Below are 21,092 nucleotides of genomic sequence, written 5' to 3'. Positions count from 1 at the left end.
ATGCCTTTTGATGACAGTCCCCTCTGCTATAAGTCTACCCGCATTGTCAGCGGCGTCCAGAGTTGCTTTTACAGTGCAGCCTGACACGTTCCTTCCTTCCGCACAAATGCGAGCTAGCTGGCTTTTAAGGGGTTCGGGAGCAGAGTCTATTAGTGCTGCCACTTCTTCCCACTGGTGACAGTTGTAGCTAGCCAACAGTGTGGTGGAATTCGCGATTCTGGCTTGGTAGGCTGCCGTGGAAGCTACTTTCCTGCCAAAACCATAAAGTTTTTTACTTTCTTTGTCGGGGGGAGCCTCAGAGGAAGATAATGGTGTACCAGCTCTTTTGCGGGTGTTGGTTACTACTAGAGAGTCTGGCTTAAGTTGACCTCTAATATATAGGGGGTCCGACTGGGCTGCTTTAAACAGCTTCTCCACTCTCGGATTTACAGGTCTTGTCAGGTTTGGGTTGACAAGGGATGGTGCTATTCTGCGTTGAACAGATTTTAGGATGGGAATGGTCTGGGCTACTGGCTTCCTTTCCCCTATTAGTTCTTCCGCAAAGTCCCTTTCTTCCTGGACACCTTGTGTGTCTATGTGGAAGTGGTTAGCTGCCCGAAAGAGCAGTTCATTCAAGAGGGGCTGATTATCTATTGGGGAGTCAGACACTGGGGCTTCCCTTTCGACTGGTGAGTCCATTCTGAAAATATCTGGGCTATTTTCTGGCTCATCCTCGTCTTCGCCGTAATAATCTGATCCTGCAGGATCTTCTGGCGTGTCAATTTCCTGACCTTCTATAAGGGAAGAGTTTCTTTGGTCTGTAGGGAAGAGGTAAGAATAGGGTTGGACCTCGATGGGGTCTAAAGGCCTAAATGGTGTCTCGACCCGGGGTCTTTTATTTGAGGGGATAGGGTCCCTTGACCCTGAGGGAGAATGTTCCTGAGGGTTTAAAGCTAGGAGTTGTTCAGGGTGTCTTTCGAAAAAATTCGCCAAGGAAGACATCCTTGACATTACTCTGTCAATGTCCTCCCATGACCAGAGTTTTGAGCTTGGGGTGACCTCGCTGGGACTTTCTATGGATTGGCCCTGAGAAGACTTGGTCAGTTCTTTTGTAGTGGAGGACTGCAAGGGTTGTTTCCTTTGCTGTTTACCCCCTTCCCCGTGGGTGGAAGTGTGTTTCCCCTTTCCCTTATCTTTCGACGCCTGGCGTCGAGGATCGGAGGTGGAATCCCTGTCTTTCGAACTAGCCTTCGAAACTGGCCCCTCTTTACTCCCAAGTAATGTACCCTTTTCCTGGGGTGCAGTCTGGGGGTGGAAGTCGTGTTCGTCTCCGGACGATTGATCTTCCGGGATATTAATGGTTGAGGCACTCTGTGCAAGTGTGGAGGCTTGCCTGACGTCGTGCGGCGACCTCGACCGGGACCGCCCAGAGGACGTCCTTTCGGACCGCTCCTTCTGTGCCTCTTTCCGAGGTTTCGACGACGTCGAATCTCGGGTGGATTTTTTGTGTTTAGCGTGTGTATGTGTAACGCTTTTGTCGCCGGGGGACTTCCCCATAGTCGCCGGGACGGACGACCTTCCGAGGCCGGGGACGTGCGTTCGGCTGTCCTTCGACGCCTTGGTGCCCTCGCCGTCCGAAAGTTCGGCGTCGCTGCCGTCGCTGAAGGTACCCTCCGCCTCCATAGCTGCTAGCTTGGCGTGGTGGGCCCAACGCTTGGTGGAGCGGTCCTTAAGAGTTTTTGCCTTAAACCTGCTACAGGCCCTGCAACCCGTCTCGGGGTGGTCTCTGGGTAGGCAAAGGTTGCACGTAGCGTGCTTATCTACCCAAGGGTATTTCTTATTACACTTGGGGCAAAACTGAAAGGGCGTACCCTCCATACGCGCCTGTGGGCAGCGGGCAAGTGTGTGTAGGTAATAAGGTGTCGAGTGTGGAAGTGTACCACCCCCACTCTCCCTACTTGTAGGGCCGAGGCCAGCGGCCCAGGCCCGAGCCGAGGCGGAAGCCTCAAGGCCCAATCCGTCGGGTATTCGACGTTGATCTCCTCCCCGGTTCGGCGTCGAGATGTTGATCGACGAAAGGTTGGCCAAACGGGGCAAATTAGAATTAGTTTAGAGTGAAAATATGGCAAAGCCAGGGAACTCCGATGAAGTGCTTCCGACCAGAATGGCGGAAAAAAACAATCTGGGGATCCTAGACGCGTGAGGGATCATGGGTACAGGGGACGTCACACTAGGGATAGTATTACTGGCACGCCCTGTGTCGACGCCCATTTTTCGACTTCGAAAAACAAACTGTAATACTCCGCAGCTTCCACTAGATGTCGGCCTATGCACAGCATGTGATCTAAGCAGATTCCACAAGCCTCAGAAATATATATATATATATATATATATATATATACACACACACACACACACACACACACACATATATTTACATACCAGGATCATAAGTAGGTGGAGGAGGAGGAGGAAGCTCTCCACCAACTTTCAAAATCTTATCCACTCCTTTTGCTGCTCGTATTGTGGCAATAAACTCTTCATGCTTTCTTCTCCAGTTAGATTGTTTTTTTGGAGGCTCTGGCTGCAGAGAGAACACAAAGGCTGTATGGTTATTTTCTTTTCGCAAAATAAAAACCACACACAAATCTTTTTTTTTTAAAAAAAAAAACACTTTTAATGAACTATTTAGTTGCTCGTATGAAAAGTAGATCAATCCTGATTAATGCAGAAGTAGCTCCCTTTGCTGCAAGTCATAAAATACTATTAAAAATAAAAGAGTAACCAAATAACTCAACCAGTGCTCCAAGTTGTTGCCAAATAGAGAGATTTTTGTGCACAATCAGAAAACATTGGATCATTTTTGAAATATCAGTTCATAGAATGGAATTCAAGTGACTAGCAGATGTGGGCGGGGCGAGGAGCAGATGACAGAATGCCCACTAACAGAAAAAAGCTACCATTTTGATGCACCCACATAAACAATACTTTAGTGGATTCTGGCCACAGTGATGGCTTGTTTGATAATCATGTAAAGTGTGCCTACCTATTTTTTTGAAATCTTTATTAGCTCACAAAAGGTTCACAATCTCGTTAACAACACAACTCTTCCACCTTTATATTGAAGCCCTCCACTGTTTGCCATTGTTTTATCTTGTGAACCAAATTGTACACATCTGCAACATGTTCTACACCTTCTGGGTTTTATAGGCTCTTTGTAATGTTACGTCGCAGGTCTAGGCTATTGTAAAGACTGGAGGGGGGTGTCTGAACTCCTGCTCTCTCTATGGCAGGGGAGAGGCACAGAGGACCCCAGCCAAGATTCTCTATTATTGGTATTGTGGCAAGCAATTAAGGCCTAGCTTCTCAGGAGGTGATGCAGGCTGGTTCTTAGGTACAGTGTAGTACTCAAGCACCCACAAAGGAATGTCCACACACTGTATTAACGAAAACACAGTCTTTATATAATTAAGGTTCAAGGTTATATACACAAACAATAACTCACTTTGTGCTCAGTTAATATACAATCGCAAATATATACACAGTTCTACGTGGTACCACAGTTACTATTAGATTTCGTTAAAGTGCATCAACTGTACTTAGTTTAAATGTCACACAAATCAAGTAATAAAGAGAACTAACAATAGACATAGGAGGAAAGTAGTTGGTTAGAACAATTAGCAGAATATTAGCCCCGTTACCTAGACACAGTTCTGTGTGGAGATCCCCCCCCCACCTGGGCAACCTGTAAATAAAGATATATCGTACAAGCCCAGTCCATATATTGTTCACAGGTGTCTTATTGCCTTCTAAATAGTTTTACAACCCAATGTACCTGAAATAGCAGAGTTCGACGGAAGGTCAACGACAGATCTTTCTTGAGCAGCTCCCTTTAAAGCAGGAGCCACGGATCATCGAGATCCCACGAGGAAAAAGGGTGCACACTGTCGTTGCAGCTGAAGCTTCGGTTCTTGGGGTGTTCGTTGGCTATCGGTCAGAAACATCCTGCAAGCTGAGGTGTGCGGTGCAACTCGACGACGAGTGTTCGTTGCCACAAAGAGTTAATGAAGAACTTTGGCCCAGCAAGGGCGTTGAGTCATCTGGCCTATCTGCGGTCTTCGGGTGGTGGGAAATTCACCAGAAGATTCCCCTCATTCGTCGGATGCCTTGACGTTCTCCGTGAGGACCACAGAAGTCGACGAGGATGAGCAAGCGAGTCCTTGGATCAAATGTATTAGGCAAAGGAGCATGGCGGCTCCGGTCGGCGATGGTGGATGTCTGTCCGGTGCTTCTCTTCGTTCTCCTCGGCAGCCTTTCTTAGGTCCGTCTACCAGGGAGCTTTGGCAAAGATCAGCAAGTGCACGATGGTCCCTCGTAGCTCAGGGAGAGGTCTCCTAGCCAGGTCCCCTCTTGGATCAGCTCCTTGAAGGCACAGCAGCTTTCAGATTAGCGAAGGACAGCAGCAGCAGTTCTTCCAGTGGGCTTCAAAGTTGAGCATCAGTTTCAACTTCAGCTTCTGAACGATTTCTAGCAGGGAGAGGCCCCCAGATATACTGTTGATCTCCCATTCACTCTGCTGGGTCACACTCAGGCAACCAATCACTCAGAAGGGCATTCGGGCAGTCAGCCAATCAGGCGCACCGTGCATTCAGGCCATTCTTCTCCATCCAGACACTCGCAACACAGAATGTGGATTCGGACAACCACTCTGCCATTCAGCACTACACACTGCATTCCTACCAGTTTCGGGCACAGCTGTCTCTGTCATTGTGTCAAACACCAGATACTAGACACCCAGAACACAGAATGTGTATTCATCACAAATTCCATTCACCTAGGTCCCACACCATGGGCGTACCCACAACATACAGTCATTGGGAAGGCTCCAGCCAGTCTGGCCTGGACTTCCCCTACAACACTATATATGGAACTTCCACCCATCAGCCAGTCAGGGGGAAGGGACAGAGTCAGGGCTTCCCAGGACTTTGGGAAAAGCAAGGTAACAGGCGATAGAAAGCAAGAGGCCACAGGGGCCATCTTGTTGCCAATCAGGAATACACTGATTCTGATGAAAGGGCCTGGGCATCCCAAAATGGAGGATGCGCAGGGCACCTGTCAATTCAGCACGGAGCTGCCACCAGCCCATACCCTGCATTGTGTGCTACACAAAGGTGCCCCACAACATACACTAAGAATACCGGGTCGTACTCCCACCCATGGGTGCTGTAAGGGTATCCCAAAGGTCTGTTCACCAAACCAAATACAGGAAGCGCCACACTGCCAGGAGTCCCACATGAACCCCAACGCGGAAAACAAGACGGAACACATGATAAGGCAATAAAGGACAAGGTTTCAGAGGCCCTATCCCTCTGAGGCATTTCCAGCATCACAGCTATTTACATTCAAGAAGTACCCAAGAGTTGTGTAGAGTATGAAGACCGATTCTGGAATGTGTTTTTGTATCCTAGAGGTGTGAATGAATAAGTCATTCAGTGCAAGACCATTTTTATGGAAAACAAGTCTTAGCGTACAAAGACGTTATTATATAGTCACAAGACAATCTAACACTCAGGATGCCCTTTCACACATTGTTTCAAAATGCCAAACCCCAGAGGGCCCCCCCGAAGGAACAACTTTCAAGCCCAAAGGGGAGAGAAAAGTAAATTCAAGCAAATTTGATGGTACAAACAAACTGTAGCCGATCAAACACAAGAGCATCATGCTTGTGGACGTTTTGGGCCCTAATTTGAGGGTTAGTTTAAGACACCACAGGCAAAGAATGCACGATGAAGGACACCACCATTAAGGGACAAAAGAAGGGTAGAAACAAGACACGGCCGGGAAGGAACTAAATGAAGGGGGATAAGAGCTGTGACAAGGTCAGTAATCTGACCTTGTCAAGGGGGGATATGGACCCCTCTCAGCTTCGGGCGGGGGTCCAACCAGAGTAGAATCCAGAGCCAGTTCTACCCCAGAGGGGGAAGGTGGTAGTTGGGTGGGCCCCAATTCCTGTCACCCTCCATAGGTGCTGGTATGAGCTTGAGCAGTACCCACTGTGAATCACTTCATGCATCTTCATAAAGATGCTGGCCAGTCTCTTTCTTTTCATTAAAGGCAACTGTACCTAGAAACAGGATGGGCAGACCACCCGCAGCACGACATCCCAGCAGAGCCTCCAGATGAACAAGTTACTTACCCCATGTAACGTTCTTTCGATTGGATGTTCCTCCCACATATTCCTCATCTTTGATATTCTATCTCTCCAGTTTTGCTGCTTCGGGAAAAATACAAATTCGACAGAGAGTGTTGTATGTAGTGTTGTTGCGTTGATGTCCCTCAAGGGCCTCAGTCGATCACCAACGTCACCATCAGCATAAATAGCGCATGCAACGCCCGTTTGCTTCAGTTCTGTTTTTCTTTCCCCTTTTTAGACAAATTGCCATGCTTACCCAAGATCGTAGGCTCTCAAAGCGTAGACTGTTTTGGGATAGAAATGTGCCTATCCCACCCCAGGCGCTTTCAAGTTATGCAGACCCCATACAAGGCGATCTAATATACAAGGGGGGAGTAGCCCCCACCCGTAGGGCATATAAGTAGGCGAATAGCGCTCGCCATGGCCCTACTCCACAACTCCATTTTGTATTAGCCAGAGACCAGCTTTTTGATGGCCTGCAAATGCGTGCGTTCCCAGTTCATTCCCAGGCCAACATCGGCACACCAATCCTACTTCGCTTGAGCCTTGTTCCCACTGAAGTCCATCTTCCTCCTGTCCTTTCAATGTTGCAAATATCTATTATCACTTCCAAGAATGCGCCCTGCGAAGAGCGCAAGATTGTACCAGGCCCCCGCACAGCGTTCATCCATCTCTACTAAATTGCCACTGCGCTCCTGATCCTCACCCAATCAGGCCGGAGCCAGCCACACATCAGCACCCAGACCCCATACCTGCCCACCTTTCAATAAGCATCAGACCCTCTGATCCTGACCTTTCTAAGATGCCCAACACAGACCTGAGGCTGCACGACCATATATCTCTGCAAGGGCAGCACATGTCTTTTCATGCACATGTCATATCATGAGGCACCAGGGAAGATAAATCATAGATCAAACACCCGGGGGGAGACGTTGGGTGCGGGAACTGCAGTATTAACGATGCCCTGAATGTGGGGGTGAGTACAACTGTATTTTATCCTCCCCTCACCATGGACACCCTTTCCTGTCTTGTCCAGGTGCCCGCCAGAATGAATGAACAGCCTGCCATAGTTGTTTAGCTTAGACTAGATATTTTGCATCTCACATTTGTCCTGACCTTCACCGCGGATATGAGCCCAGCTAACCCACGTGGAGCCAGGTCGATGAGGATGAACCGGCCAATTAGCGTCTGAACTCCCCTATGGAGTAGGCACTTGTATATGTATTGTACCAACCAGCAATGTGGATTTCTCCCCTTTACGATAATGTCACAGATGACGCCTCGGGCCTTTTTAATGTGCTGCCCGTGTCATTTTTGCTGGAGCGCTCTCGGGCAGCAGAGTTCTTTACTGGCATTTATATTATATAAGATATGCATTACTCACCGTAATAGCATTTCTGATGATTGTATCTGCTTAGATTCAAGTGATGTGCATATGGTCGACATCCAGTGGTAACCGCGGAGTATTGCATCTTGTCTTTTGGGGACCGAAAGGGGACGTCGGCATAGGTGTGTCTGTAACACTATCCCTATCGTGACGTGTAGTGTACCCAAAATCCCTCACACGCCGAGGTCCCTCCGATTGTATTTTTTCTGCCATGAGGGAGCCCAAGGCTATTGTGAGAGTGAGTACATGAAGAGAGAAAGTAGTAAGAAGTCTATGTTCCTTCCACCCCGAGCGTGGAGACAGGGAGGGCGCATGTGAATCTAAGCAGATACAATCATCAGAAATGCTATTACGATGAGTAATGCATGTCTTCTGCTGCTTGTTAATCTGCTTAGAATCACATGCTGTGCATAGACAAGCGAGCAGTACCCAGAGTTGGAGGTGGGTTGTGAGAAGGAACAGTAGAGAAAAGATGTCTTAGTACTGCTTGTCCCACCTGAGAATCAGACCTAGAATGAATGTCTAGGCAATAGTGTTTTGTAAAGGTGTGTACAGAACTCCAGGTTGCCGCTTTGCAAATGGACTCTAGGGGAACATTTGCAATGAATGCTATGGAAGCCCCAGTGCCCCGATGAGAGTGTGCTCTAGGCTTGAAGGGCAGTCCACTCTTAGCAAGAGTGTGATGCATTTGAAAATCCTCCTTGAGATAGCCGATTTAGAGACAGGGTCCCCTTGTCTACCAGCTGCCATTGAACCAGAAAAGTGGTTTGTTTTCCTCAGTGGTTTAGTTCTTTCCAGGTAGAACATGACTGCCCTGCGCACATCTAGTGTGTGTAGGCTTCTTTCGGCCATGCTGGTGTGGTTCTGGAAAAAAGTAGGTAGTTCGATCGATTGGTTGACATGGAACTTCGAGAGGAAGTTAGGCGCAAACCTGGGGTGAGTGCGCAGAATTACCTTAATCCTCTGGACTGTCACAAAGGGGTCTAGAACTGAAAGGGCCTGTAGTTCACTAACCCTTCTGATAGAAGTGATAGCCACTAGGAAGGCCGTCTTGTAAGTAAGATCTTTTAGACTTGCTTTATGCATTGGCTCAAAGGGAGATCCCATGAGTCTGGTTAAAACCACATTTAGATCCCATCCAGGAGCTGGGTGAGAAATGGGAGGATAAATCCTCTTAACCCCTTCCATAAAAGCTTTAATCATCACTGGTATTTTCCACCACAACACCTTTTTTTGTGACTTGGTGTATGCTGAAAGAGCTGCCACACAGACTTTTAGGGATTTAAAGACCAACCCTGTGTCTAACAAATGGGTTAGGTACAGTACAATGTGTGTGGGTGAGCAATCAATGGGATTGACACCCTTGGTATTACACCAGATGACAAACCGTTTCCATTTGCTGGCATAGCTAGGCGTGTGTTAGGTTTTCTCGCTTCCCTGAGAATATCCATGCATCTCCGAGGGAGCTGAAGGTGTCCAAACTCTATGACCTCAATAGCCAGGCCGCTAAATTCAGAGTTTGTGGGCAAGGGTGTAGGGTCTCCCCCTGTCCCGAGACAACATGTTATACAGGCAAGGTAGTTTCCCTGGTGGGGAGAGGGACATTTCTATTAGATGAGCGAACCAGGGTTGGCGGGCCCACATGGGGGCTACCAATATCATGGTGACTGGTTCCTGGTGTATCTTGTGCACTATTTTGTTGAGTAGGGGAGTTGGGGTTGGGGGGGCAAGTGTAAACAAATTTCCCTGACCATGTTATCCAGAGACCGTTCCCCTTGGAGCGGTTCTGGGGGTACCTGGAGGCATAGTCTTGGCATTGGGCATTCTCCTGAGTAGCGAACAGGTCTATATCTGGGAAGCCCCAATTCTGCGAAAACATTGGACACAATGTCTTTGTGCAGACGCCATTCGTATTCTACGGGCAGTGGGAAATCCCTGCTGAGCACGTCCGCTAGAAGACTGAGTTCTCCTGGAACGTGTTGTGACAGTAGGAACATCTTGTGTTTGAGAGCCCACATCCAAATGTTCTGGGACAGCTTGGATAGCACTGGAGAGTGTGTGTCAGATTTCCACATTATGTTCTTCACATTTTCAAGGGCCTTAGGAAATGTGGGAGTTTCAGGCATTCCTTCTGGAGAAAATAGAAGCAGAGTTTAGTTTAAGTTCTAGGTTGAGTCTGGATCTAGTGTAGCAGTTTAAGAGTTAAAGTTTGTTTTCCTTAACTGTTCATCATTCAGAAAGACTTCGCTCTGCCAGGCCAAGATGGTGAAAATACTTTTCAACAGTGATTGGTTCAGACTTGTGCAGTCATCATTGTGCCGCCGCCATCAGCAGAGTGCGCTCCGGGGCCGTGGTCTGGAGGGGTGCCGTGCTCTCCCAGGGGCCAGAGGCAAGGGCTCCCGCGCGCACACGCTAGAGGGAGGGACCTTTCAGGCCTGTTCCGCGGCCCCGGAGAAGAAGCAATACAGGCGCCGGCCACGGGGCCGGGCGTGAGCCACGTTTGGTGGGGCTGGCTCGACTTGCGAGGCCCACGGGTGATACCCGCCCCCCTCTCCCATCCCGCCACGTGAGAGGTGCACTAGCCGGAGCGAGTGCCGGGGGTGACGGAGGTCCTCAGGAGTGCCCCGCCCCACAAGCACCCCACAAGAAATTGAAGGGCCCACAGCTTGAGGACTATCGGGGAGTGAGGATCTGCCGGAGGGATTTCACGGCGACAATCCCACAGTGGAATCGAGGGCCTCTTGGACCCAGTTTGGGTTCGCAGGCCCGCCGGGCCCCACGTTGCCAAGATACCGGCCCTTCTGGACTGGGGGGGGGGGGGGTCATCCGGGTGGCGCTGCCTACGTGGTGGTGCTAGAAGGATCGACCAGACAGACAATAAGGTGAGGAGGAGGCACGAGAAGAGGGGGAGAGATAGGGTCCCGCAGTAGGGGGGTGCCCCCCCCCTGGAAACCACCCAGCGGATAAGCCCAGTGGCCGCTCAGGGGGCTACAGACGCTTTGACCCCCGCACCTCCGGTGAAACCCCCTCCTCAGAGGTAGAGGGGGCCAGTCTGGGGGAGAGGGCCCCGGCTCGGGCCTGGGACCTCCCACACCCCATGGTGGACACCAAGCCCTTTACACGGCAACACAATTCACCAATATAGAAGCAGGGCCAGGGCCCCGACCCAAACACCCTGGGCACCCCGTGTTGAACCTACACAGAGGCGCCACCTCTGGGTGCCCCTCCCGGCACGGACCCTGGAGCGGACCCCACCCTCTGGAGGGATCACCTCGCTACAGCGCTTCCGCAGGCATTCCCCAACACGGCCCAAGGCCTCTGGAGCCACCATGCCCTCCGTAGGAGAACCACCCTCAGCTGCGCTCACCAAGGACGATCGAAAATGGAGGGGATGGAAAACAATCATCTCCAAACAGACCTCTTAGACATGAAATATGAGGCAAGGCTAACGGACCTGGAGATAAGAGAGGAGGACATGGTTCTCAAGATGGACGATTTAGAGAATAGAGAACGCCGAAACAACCTGCGTATCATGGGTGTGACACAGGAGAGAGGGAGACAGTAGCCGACGTGGGGAGAAAAGTCCAGGGCTTGATTAACCAACTCTTTGCGCTGGAGGGGGGCAAAGAGGTCCAACTGGAGAGAGCACATCGAGGTGGGGGAGGGGTGGGGGAGGGGTGGGGGAGGGGTGTGGGGGCCCAAGGTCAATCGTGGTGCCGTTCCTCCGCTACAAGGAGAAAATGGAGGTCCTCGAAAAGACAAAAAGGCTGGGGAGCTTCATCTTTGAAGGGGACACGATTAGGATTTATCAAGATCTATCCGCTCTCACACTCACCCGTAGAAGGGAATGCCGCCCGCTCACTCAGTGGCTCACGAGCCAGGACATAAGATACAGATGGTTTTACCCGTTTGCCTTATTCTTCGAAAGGGCGGGAGTGGACTAAAGGGTCATCAGCGGAAAGAAAGCCACACAGGTGTTACAGGTGCTCAAGGGAGATACCCACGAGGAGATAGAAGGAGCAGGAACGCAAGAAAGAGCAGAACCAAGGAGAGAACCGGAGGGCCCCTGGTCAACCAAGAAGAAAACAAAGGGCAGGAGAAAATTTAAAAAACCTAACACCCCGCCGTCTGAAGCAGGAAGAGATGAGAGAATGGAATAGGGCCCGGCGGAGAGTGCGGGAATTGTTGCTGGATATCCCCGGTCGGGGGCATAAAGTTTGTGCACAAGCATGCTTCCACCCTGATGGCTTGCCCGTTGGCAGGCGTCTCAGAAAAGAGAGGGAGGGTGGGGGGAGGACAGGTAGGGGGAGTAGGGGACCTCAGGCTCATTTTGGTTCCAGCCCTAAAGGGGGTCAGGGCAGTTCCCTCTGGACCAGGAATTTAGCGAACACAATGTGTAAAAGAAATTGCAGACAATGAGAGAAAGGGCTGGGTCGAGACAATCAGAATAGGCTCACTCAACGTCAAGGGTCTCAACTCCCCAACAAAGCGCTCCCTTTTGGGGCGAGAAATAAAGAACACAGGGATAGACTTCCTCTTTATACAGGAGACCAGAATCGTGAGGGGCGAGGAAAGGGCCATCCCCGGTGCGCATGTGGGCCATACATTTTGGGCTTCCGGCCCCATAAAGAAAGGTGGGGTCGGAATATTGCTCCATAAGCACCAAAAACTCACAGAGGTAACCAGTTGGGGGAGAGAGGACGGGAGAGCCTTGGTGGTGTCTGGTAACCTGCATAGCTCGAGGATCACTCTAGAGGCCATCTACTGCCCCAATGTAGGTCAGTGGGAATTCCTCCAGGAGGTCATGGGAGAAGTGCGGCACAGAACTGAAGTCTCCTTTTCCTGGGGGGGATCTTAACATGTGGGCGGACCGGGACCTGGACCATGGTGGGGGGCGCACCCAGCTAGAAGGGGCAGGGGGGAATCCGGAAAGTGGGCTCCGGGACCTGATGTGGGAACAGGGGCTGGTTGACATATGGAGGGACCTCCATCCGAAAGTTAGGGGATACACTTTCTATTCAGCAGCCCATGGAACTAGAACAAGAATAGACTATCTGTTTACAGAATACCAGCACATGAGCAGAATAGAGGCATGCGAGATCCACCCAGTCAGCTGGTCGGACCATGACATGGTCTGGACTGACGTTAGTATTTCGGGTTTAAATACCAGGGAATCCCTGTGGAAATGCAACGACTTCCTTCTAAGGGACGCAGTGTTCAGGGAAGAAATGTCTACCGCAATCGAAGAATTCTTCGAACTCAATAATACAGGAGAGGTGGCCCCGGAGATGGTTTGGGAGGCGGCTAAGGCGACCTGGAGGGGGAGGTTGATAAGTGAAGGAGCTTCTAAAAAGAGAGAGAGGACCCTCCTGTCCCACAGGCTGAGGTCAGAGATACTCTCCCTGGAAAGGTCTGAGGGGAAGGGAGAAGGAGAAAAAGAGCGGGATCTGGGCCTGGCTAGAGAGAAAAGACAGGAACTCAGGGAAATAGAACTGGGCAAAATAGTGGTGGGCCTCCAACACCTACGTCAGAGGTTCTATGAAAAAGGCAACAAGGCTGATGCCATGCTCACGGCCAAGCTCAGGGGCCAAAGAGCGGACAGGTGGGTGTCACAAGTTGGGAATGCAGCAGAGGGGGAGAGATCGGATCCGGTAGGGATAGCAGAGAAATTCGCTAGCTACTACGAGAGTCTATATGGGAGGGAGGGGGAGGCGGATGGGGAAGCACAAGAGAACTACTTAGGTGGGGTCACCCTCCCTTCACTTGGGAGTCCGAGGCCCTAGATGCCCCGATTTCAGAGGAGGAGGTGCTGAAAGCAATATCGGGACTGAAGCTGGGTAGGGCCCCCGGGGAAGACGGGTACACAGCGGGCTTCTATAAGGCTTTCTCGGGACGGCTGGTGGGGTTCTTGGCCGGTCTGTTTTCATACATAATGCAGACGGGAAGGGCGCCCCCATCATTTTGCAAAGCGCTGATCACAGTAATCCCAAAGGAGCGAAAAGACCCAGCGGACTGTCGCTCCTATAAACCTATCTCTCTCCTCAACGTGGACGCTAAACTGTTCACGAGGATCATCGAGGCGAGGCTCGATGGCCATATGCCGAACCTGATCCACCCAGATCAGGTTGGCTTCATCCAGGGTAGACAAGGGGCTGACACTCTCCGTAAAACTCTGCATCTCATGAGGATCGCAGCCCCGCAGGGAAATAACCCGGTCCTGGTGTCCATCGATGCCGAAAAAGCATTCGACCGGGTCGACTGGGGGTTTATGCATGGGGTACTCATTAAGCTGGTGTTTGGAATCGGGATCAGGCAGGCCATCAAAGCGTTATATGAGTCTCCGGCAGCCAGAGTAACCGTCAATGGGTGCCTCTCACGTGCTTTCCGCCTCCAGAGAGGGACGAGGCAGGGCTGTTCCCTCTCCCCCCTCCTCTTCGCCTTGACCATGAAAATACTCGCAGAGTATCTCAGAGGTGCTACTTTGGTGCGGGGCATAGAGGTAGGAGACCGCCCATTCAAACTGGGTCTTTATGCAGACGATATCCTGCTCCACCTAAGGGGACCCACGCAGCCAATCCCAGCCGCTATGCAGATAATTGAGCGGTTCGGCCATTTCTCCGGCTTCAAGGTCAACATCGGCAAGTCGATTATCTTCCCATTCGCATCGATGCAGACAGATGCTTATTCGAATTGGCCCATCTAGGCCTCCAGGTTTGTGTTGATAGGATAAAATATCTGGGAATTAATATATTTCGACCGAATGAGGACAGGCAAACTACCCCCCTCTGTTTGAGAAACTATACAGGGAAATGGAGGGATGGGGGAAGGGGCAAATCTCGTGGATGGGTAGAATAAATGCGGTAAAGATGAACATGCTCCACAGAGTGCTGTACCTCTTCCAGATGCTCCCCCTGGAGCCCCCCACACTACATCTAAGAGAAGCCAGGAGGCGCATAGTGATATTTATATGGCAAGGCCGGAAACCCAGAATAGGGTATGAGACCCTTACCCTCCCCAAAGAAAGAGGGGGTGTCGCCCTCCCAGATCTCAAGGCCTATCACAGAGCGACCCAACTTAGAGTTCTAGCCCCTCACCTTAGAGAGGACCCCAATAAACACTGGGTCTACATTGAGAACTCCTTCCTGAGCCCCGTCACTGTTGGTGAATGGTTATGGGTCCCGCTGCAAAAACTCCCGAGAAGGATCAGGGATCACCCAATCCTGGGTACGACGTGGAAGGCTTTAGCAGGGAAGGGAAACCGGGAGAAAGTTACTACTTGGCCCTCCCCACTAAGTCATATCTGGTCCACCCCAGTACTAGAAGAAATCCCAGGCCATGAACACTACCAGCATTGGTTCGATGCAGGGTTGTGCAGGGTTGGTCAGCTGGTGAGGGAGAACTCATTCATACCTATCCAAGAACTTGAGGAGGCATTGGGAATTGGTAGGCTCTCCCCTCTCCTGTACCTTAGACTCAAGGGAATCCTAATGAAGCCAAAACTGAAGGAACGTTTACAAAGAAAGCTCACCCCAGTGGAGAAAATTTTAGACTCCCATACAGAAATGAAGGGGATCGTCTCACTCCTGTATCAAGCTCTATTAGCCCCCCGGGAGGGAACGACGGGGAGCCTTAGAAGGAGATGGGAAAAGGACCTGGGCTGCGCCATAGGGGACGACCTCTGGGGGAGACTCTGCACCAGGGCCTTCAAAACGTCTATCTCCTGCCAGTATAAAACCCATGCAGTCAAACTCCTCCACAGGTGGCAATACGACCCGACCACCCACTCAAAGATGTTCCCGGATGTTGCCCCAGTGTGTTGGCACGGATGTGGGGGTAAGGCTGACTACTGGCATATGTGAAGGACATGCCAAAAGGTCCAAACGTATTGGTCAGAGGTGCTTAGTTGGATCATGGAGGCGGGGGAGGGAGACTACCCACTGGACCCCATCTTGGTGATTTTTGGTTTACAACAAGGTGATGAATACTGGGAAAAATTGCCAGACCTGACACACTTTCTTCTGCTGGCTGCTAGAGCCGCACAAGCCAGGACTTGGAAAAGAGAGGCCCTCCCCACAAAAAGGGAATGGGTAGCAGTGGCTAAGGACATATACTTTATGGAGAGACTAACGGTGGCAATACATGGCTCAAGTGCACAGATAGAAATGGCCTGGCTCCAATTCATGGAGGTGTTTGCCAACACCGAGGTCGGGTCCGGAGGAAAACAGGATCTCGCCACCTGGCCCGAAATAGTCCCTTGCGCAAAACACATTGAATATGACTCAGGAGAGTCAACTATACGTTGACTGCCATAAGCCCAGAGGACACTGCCCAAAGAGGGGTATTATGTTAATTAAACTTTGTGCCTCGAGGTAGGGGTGGGGGGAGGGAGAGAGGGGGAGGCGAGAAAAGTACCGAAGTCTTGTGCTGTCTAAGTTCTAAAGTTGTTGCGGGCCTGTGCCCAATCTATAGTACATGCATAAGGTCTTTTGTTGTGTTGAAAAACCAATAAAAATTCAATTAAAAAAAAAGTGTAGATTATTTACTGTTAAATTATAGCCAAATCTCAGTATAGTAGTCAAGAAATAAATTTGAGAAGTCTGCAGCAGAAGATAAACCTGAGAGAACGAGATTGCTGAGCAGTTGATCTCTTATGCCCACAGAATACAGACTAAGCTAAGTGATCTTCAGTTATCTACAGTAAAACTTGTTATTATCAGAATAGAGTAAATAATTTAAGAACTTGGAACTGTGAATATTGTAAAAAAAGACTTGGGAAATTATTTGTTAATAGTCTTAAAAAGAAACTATGTACATTTAAGGAAATAGAAAGAAAGTTGAGGTATTTTTTAAATTCATTTATTGCGTGTTATTTTGAATAATCATAACTAACGGGGTGTGCGGAATGGAATCGCCGAGTTTTTAACATTAAATGAACTCTAGTGAACTTACTAACATAGTTTTAGTTTGCGCTACGGGCGCGAGCATACAACGTGCGAGCAAACGTACAAAGGATCTATGAAGCGCGCAAGTTAGAAAAAAGGACCTTACGATGTCGCACGTGCGTCACAGCCATTTTGGATGTTCACTCGATTTTTTTCTTTTCTTCGTTGCACTCCGTAACGAGAAACTTTTGATGAAAGACTTTATTCTTGGAGGAAACGAGTGTTTTGAATTTTGAAAGTAAAAGCCGACAAACGGATAAAGAAAACTTCAAGTATAGCTTAAGAGGTAATTTAAAAGAAAATATTTTGAAAAGGATTACACAGGAGTTTACTAAAAAATTAGTAGTAACAGACCGAATTGAAGAGGACGTTTTGTTTAAAAGAATTTCAGCATTTACAAGTACAAGTCGAGAAATTAATTTTAACAGTAATCTACAGTCAGCACCAGAATTCATTAGAAGCAGCCTAAAGGCAATCAAGCTTAGGCAACAGGTAATAAGAAAAGTAACTTACTGTAGAAAGAGTTTAGTCAAGTGGTGAGATTGAGAATTATTATTTAAAAATTGTACTTTCCTTTTAGGATCACTACTGAACAAACCATTCCAGTGAAGACAGACTGAAATACGAGCAGTAGAAGTTCCTGAGTTTGTTATTTTTTTCATTCCCCTTTCCCCTTGGGTTTGACTGTCCAATAGTTTTATAGTACAGGATTGTTGGACTGGCAGGCTTAGGGGGTCTGGAGGGCCAGCTTCACTCCTGCAGGATCCTAAAGCATCAGTGTATGACAGTATGTGCCCTCTTGTTTGTTCAGGTAATACATGACTGTGGAGCTGTCTGTTAGAACCAGCACTGTCTTCCCTTGTAGTTGCGTTTGAAAGGCTTTCAATGCCTTGAAAACTGCTAATAGCTCCATTAGATTTATATGGTTGGATGCTACCTATAGGGACCACAATCCATGCACTGTCTGCTGAAGCAGGTGAGCCCCCCCCCACCCTGTGAGAGATGCATCTAGGGTGGTTTTCCCCTTCAAGAGGTTTTCCCTTGACCACCACTGCAGAGAGAGAGAACGAGAGCTGGTGAGACAACTACCAGATCTTCCCATTGTCCGTTGGCCTGACACCACTGGCTGTTGAGCCACTCTTGCATGGGACGCATGCGCAGCCGCACGTGGGGAACCAAGTATATGCATGGCGCCATCATCCCTAGCAAACGCATGGCTTTGCGTACCGTCACTTCCCGACTGGCTACATATTGAGGGATCTGAAAAAGCATGTTCTGAACCCTCTCGTTGGAGGGGAAGACGAGACCGTCCTTCGTCCGGATAAGAGACCCCAGCAATTGTTTAACTTGACTGGGGACTAGACTGGATTTTTTCTCATTCATGGAGAATCCCAGACTGAACAGAAGGTCTAGGGTCTTCTGGGTGTTCAAAAACCATGTGTCGTGAGAGTCCCCTGTTATGAGCGAGTCGTCGAGGTAAGGATAAACCGGGACGGACAGTCTGCGCAGGTGTGCTGCTGCTACTGCCAGGACCTTTATAAACACCCTTGGCGCCGAGGCGATGCCGTAGGGGAGCACTTTGAATTGGTAAAGCCTGTCCTCTATCATGAACCTTAGATATTTCTTGTGCACTGGCAACATTGAAACATGAAAGTATGCATCTTTCATGTCCAATGTTGCCATGTGGTCCCCCTGTTTCAACAGTGGGATCACCTCCTGCAGCGTTACCATACAAAACCTTTGAGGTTTTATAAATTTGTTCGCTGGGCACAGGTCTGAAACAGGGTGCATGGTAAGGTCCTTTATAAATACCCTTGTTTACTTGAAGAATAGGGACGGCTTCTAGGGCGTCCTTTCCCAGCAGCGCTTCCACCTCTTGATTCAGGATCTGCAGATTGTCCGGTGAGAGGCGCCGTGAGCATGGTGGTCTGAACTGTGGTGGTCGGGTGAATTCCACGCAGTACCCGTGGGCGACCGTCTTTATAACCCACTGGTCTGAAGTAATCCCCTCCCATGCCATGAGGAAAGATGTTAAACGCCCCCCCCCACGACCAGGGTGAAATGGGAGGGGACCTGGATCTGATGGTCATTTTGACCAGAGGCTGCGGCTTCTCTGGGATTGGGGCCTCTACATCTGCCTTTGCCACGTCGCTGACCCCTTGGTGGGTAGAAGGCGGGGCTTCCTGATGTTTGTCCAGAGTTATAGTTTCCCATGCTGTAAATGTTCAGATTTGCACGGGACTGCCCTCTAAAGGACCGACGAGAACCACCTCCCCTTTGTGGGGAAGGTTTTTGAGTTATCTTTTGAAATGACTTAAGAGTCTCGTGCACTTTTTTGGCCGTCTCCAGGGCATCATCGACCGCTTTCAAGAAGAGGTTGGTCTCTTCGATGGGTTTGTTGATCAACGCGGCCTGTGTTTCAGGCTTGAACCCCGAATTACAAAGCCAAGCGTGCCGCTTGAGTAAAGTGCCCTGTGCCAAAAACCTGCCTGCTGTCTCAGCAGTGTCCAGAGTGTTTTTGTTGATATTCTGGTTTACCTGCCTACCTTCGGCCAAAATGGTAAGAAGCCTGGACCTGACGGGTTCAGGAACCTCCTGGAGACCTTCCTGTACCAGGATCCATTGAGCGTCTGCATAACTCGCCAGCAGCGTGGTGTTATTCGCTATGCGTGTGGTGTATGCAGCTGCCGAGGTAACACGCTTACCTAGGGCTTACAACCTCTTAGATTCTTTACCCGGAGATGCCTCCCCCGTAGCAAGGGGTACTCCTGCCCGTTTCCGGGTGGTGGTCACTACCAGGGAGTCGGGGGTGGCGTGGCCTTTAATATATTGATGGTCCGAAGGGGCTGGCCGAAATAGTTTTTCCACTCTTGGGTTCACTGCCCTGGTTTGAGCTGGCGTCACCAGAGAGAGTGCCAATCTTTTTTTGACAGAATTGAGGAAGGGAATGGCTTGGCTTGAGGGGGATTTCTCCTTGAGAATGTCCTCCACAAATTCTTACTCAGGTACCACCTCTTGAGTAGTGATCTGAAAATGATCTGCTGCCTTCCTTAAGATGGCATTGAAGGCCATTTGGTAGTCTACAGGCGAGGCCTGGCGAGCCGGGTTGGACGGAGGAGAATCCTGATCTTGCGTGGGGAGCGTCCATGGTTCCGTTTCCACTTGCTGGGTTTCCTCCCAGTTGTCCATGGCATCCGCCTGGTCCTCATTGTAGTCCGGCAGGAAGGAAGAATCTTCTTCACTGTAGATGTCCTGATAAGTGTCCATCTGGAAGACGTCCTCATGATGGACAGGGACCGAGGGCTGAGAGTCCAAATTTTCTTGGATACGTGGAGCTGATTTAAGAATAGGTTCTCCACGAGATCTCTTAGGGGAAGGATGTTCAGAAAAAGAAATAAACTTTTCAAGACGATCCATACACCCTTCGAATTTCTCCCTTGTCCACTTAGAGGAACCAGAAGGGCCCACGGGTGGAAAAATGTCTTCTTCCGCCCCTTGGCGTCGAAATTTGTCTCCAAGGGTGTTGGAAAGAGGCTCCAGACTGTCCTCGTAGGTTTTGCGAGAATCGGGGCACCATGGGGCATCTTTCGACTGGTCTGCGGCCTGCCCCATGCGTTTCGCCATGGTAGTTACCTGGCCAACCGCCAAAGTAATTCTCGCGATACTGTGTTCAATCTCTGCCAATTCGGCGTGAGTTAACCGGTTCGATCGGTAGATCTACCGTCTACCGTGGCGTTATAGGGCCTAGCAGTAGATTTTTCGGCTGGAGGCCTAGTAGTAGGTTTTGGGCCCAGCGGGCCTTTAGAGACCACCGGAGCATCGAATGCTGGTGCTTTGGCGTGTAAACCCAATTTAGAGGGAGCGCCCTTGCTTTTGGCATGCCCAGTCGCAAGACACTGCTGCGGATGCGGGGAAGGCTGTTGATCTGCTCGATCAGAGGAATCCGCCGAAATTTTCGACGGTCCTGTTGGCGCTTTCACCTTTTTCGATGTACTCGTCAAAATCGGTGGTGGGGTTGTGTTTTTAGAGTGTTGTGGTCTTTATACACCGCTGTCTCCGGGTGTTGTCCCTGAAGCGAGACTTGCGTCAGGCCTTAAAGGGTCGGGGACGGGCGCAGCAGACCTAGAAGTGTCCGCCTAAAGGTCTATAACATCCACTACGTATGTTTGGTCATAGGAGGTGCCCCCGTCACTTTTGGCAGGTGTGGCGGTGGGGGAAGAGGGTTCCACCCGCAACATATCGTGCGCGGCCCACCGCTTTACACGGCGCTCCTTAAGGGTCTTATGCCAAAGGAGCTAACAAGCCGCACACAGCTTCTCGTCGTGATCTAAAGGGAGACAAAAATTACACATTCTGTGCTCGTCTTTCCACGGGTATCTGACCCTACAATTAGAGCAGAACCTAAATGGAGTCCTTTCCATAGTGAAAGGTGTAAACAAAGAGGACTAGTGTCATGATGCCTGCTCCCGAAGAGCCAGGTCAGGCCCAGCGTCCCCGGAAGCAGACTTCATACTCAGCAAGCAGGACCCAGCAAACCCCTATAGGGGCTCTTTGGACCTTGTCCTGGCGCCTTTGGCGCCAGGCTCATAAA

General features: G+C 50.1%; 1 protein-coding gene across 2 annotated transcripts in view; it reads right to left on the bottom strand.

Moving 5' to 3' along the window:
- The window catches only part of ZC2HC1A (zinc finger C2HC-type containing 1A), a 657,196-nt gene that overhangs the window by 475,596 nt on the left and 160,508 nt on the right, over nucleotides 1-21,092 (bottom strand). For both annotated transcript variants that reach the window (XM_069621244.1, XM_069621243.1), the window contains exon 4: nucleotides 2,422-2,563. In XM_069621244.1, the coding sequence (XP_069477345.1) occupies nucleotides 2,422-2,563 (142 nt within the window). The remainder of the gene's footprint in view (nucleotides 1-2,421; nucleotides 2,564-21,092) is intronic.

This window comes from Ambystoma mexicanum, chromosome 5q (genome assembly GCF_040938575.1).
Source record: "Ambystoma mexicanum isolate Mex_15411 chromosome 5q, UKY_AmexF1_1, whole genome shotgun sequence".
Classification (NCBI taxonomy): domain Eukaryota; kingdom Metazoa; phylum Chordata; class Amphibia; order Caudata; family Ambystomatidae; genus Ambystoma; species Ambystoma mexicanum.
This window is presented reverse-complemented; position numbering and strand designations above follow the sequence as displayed.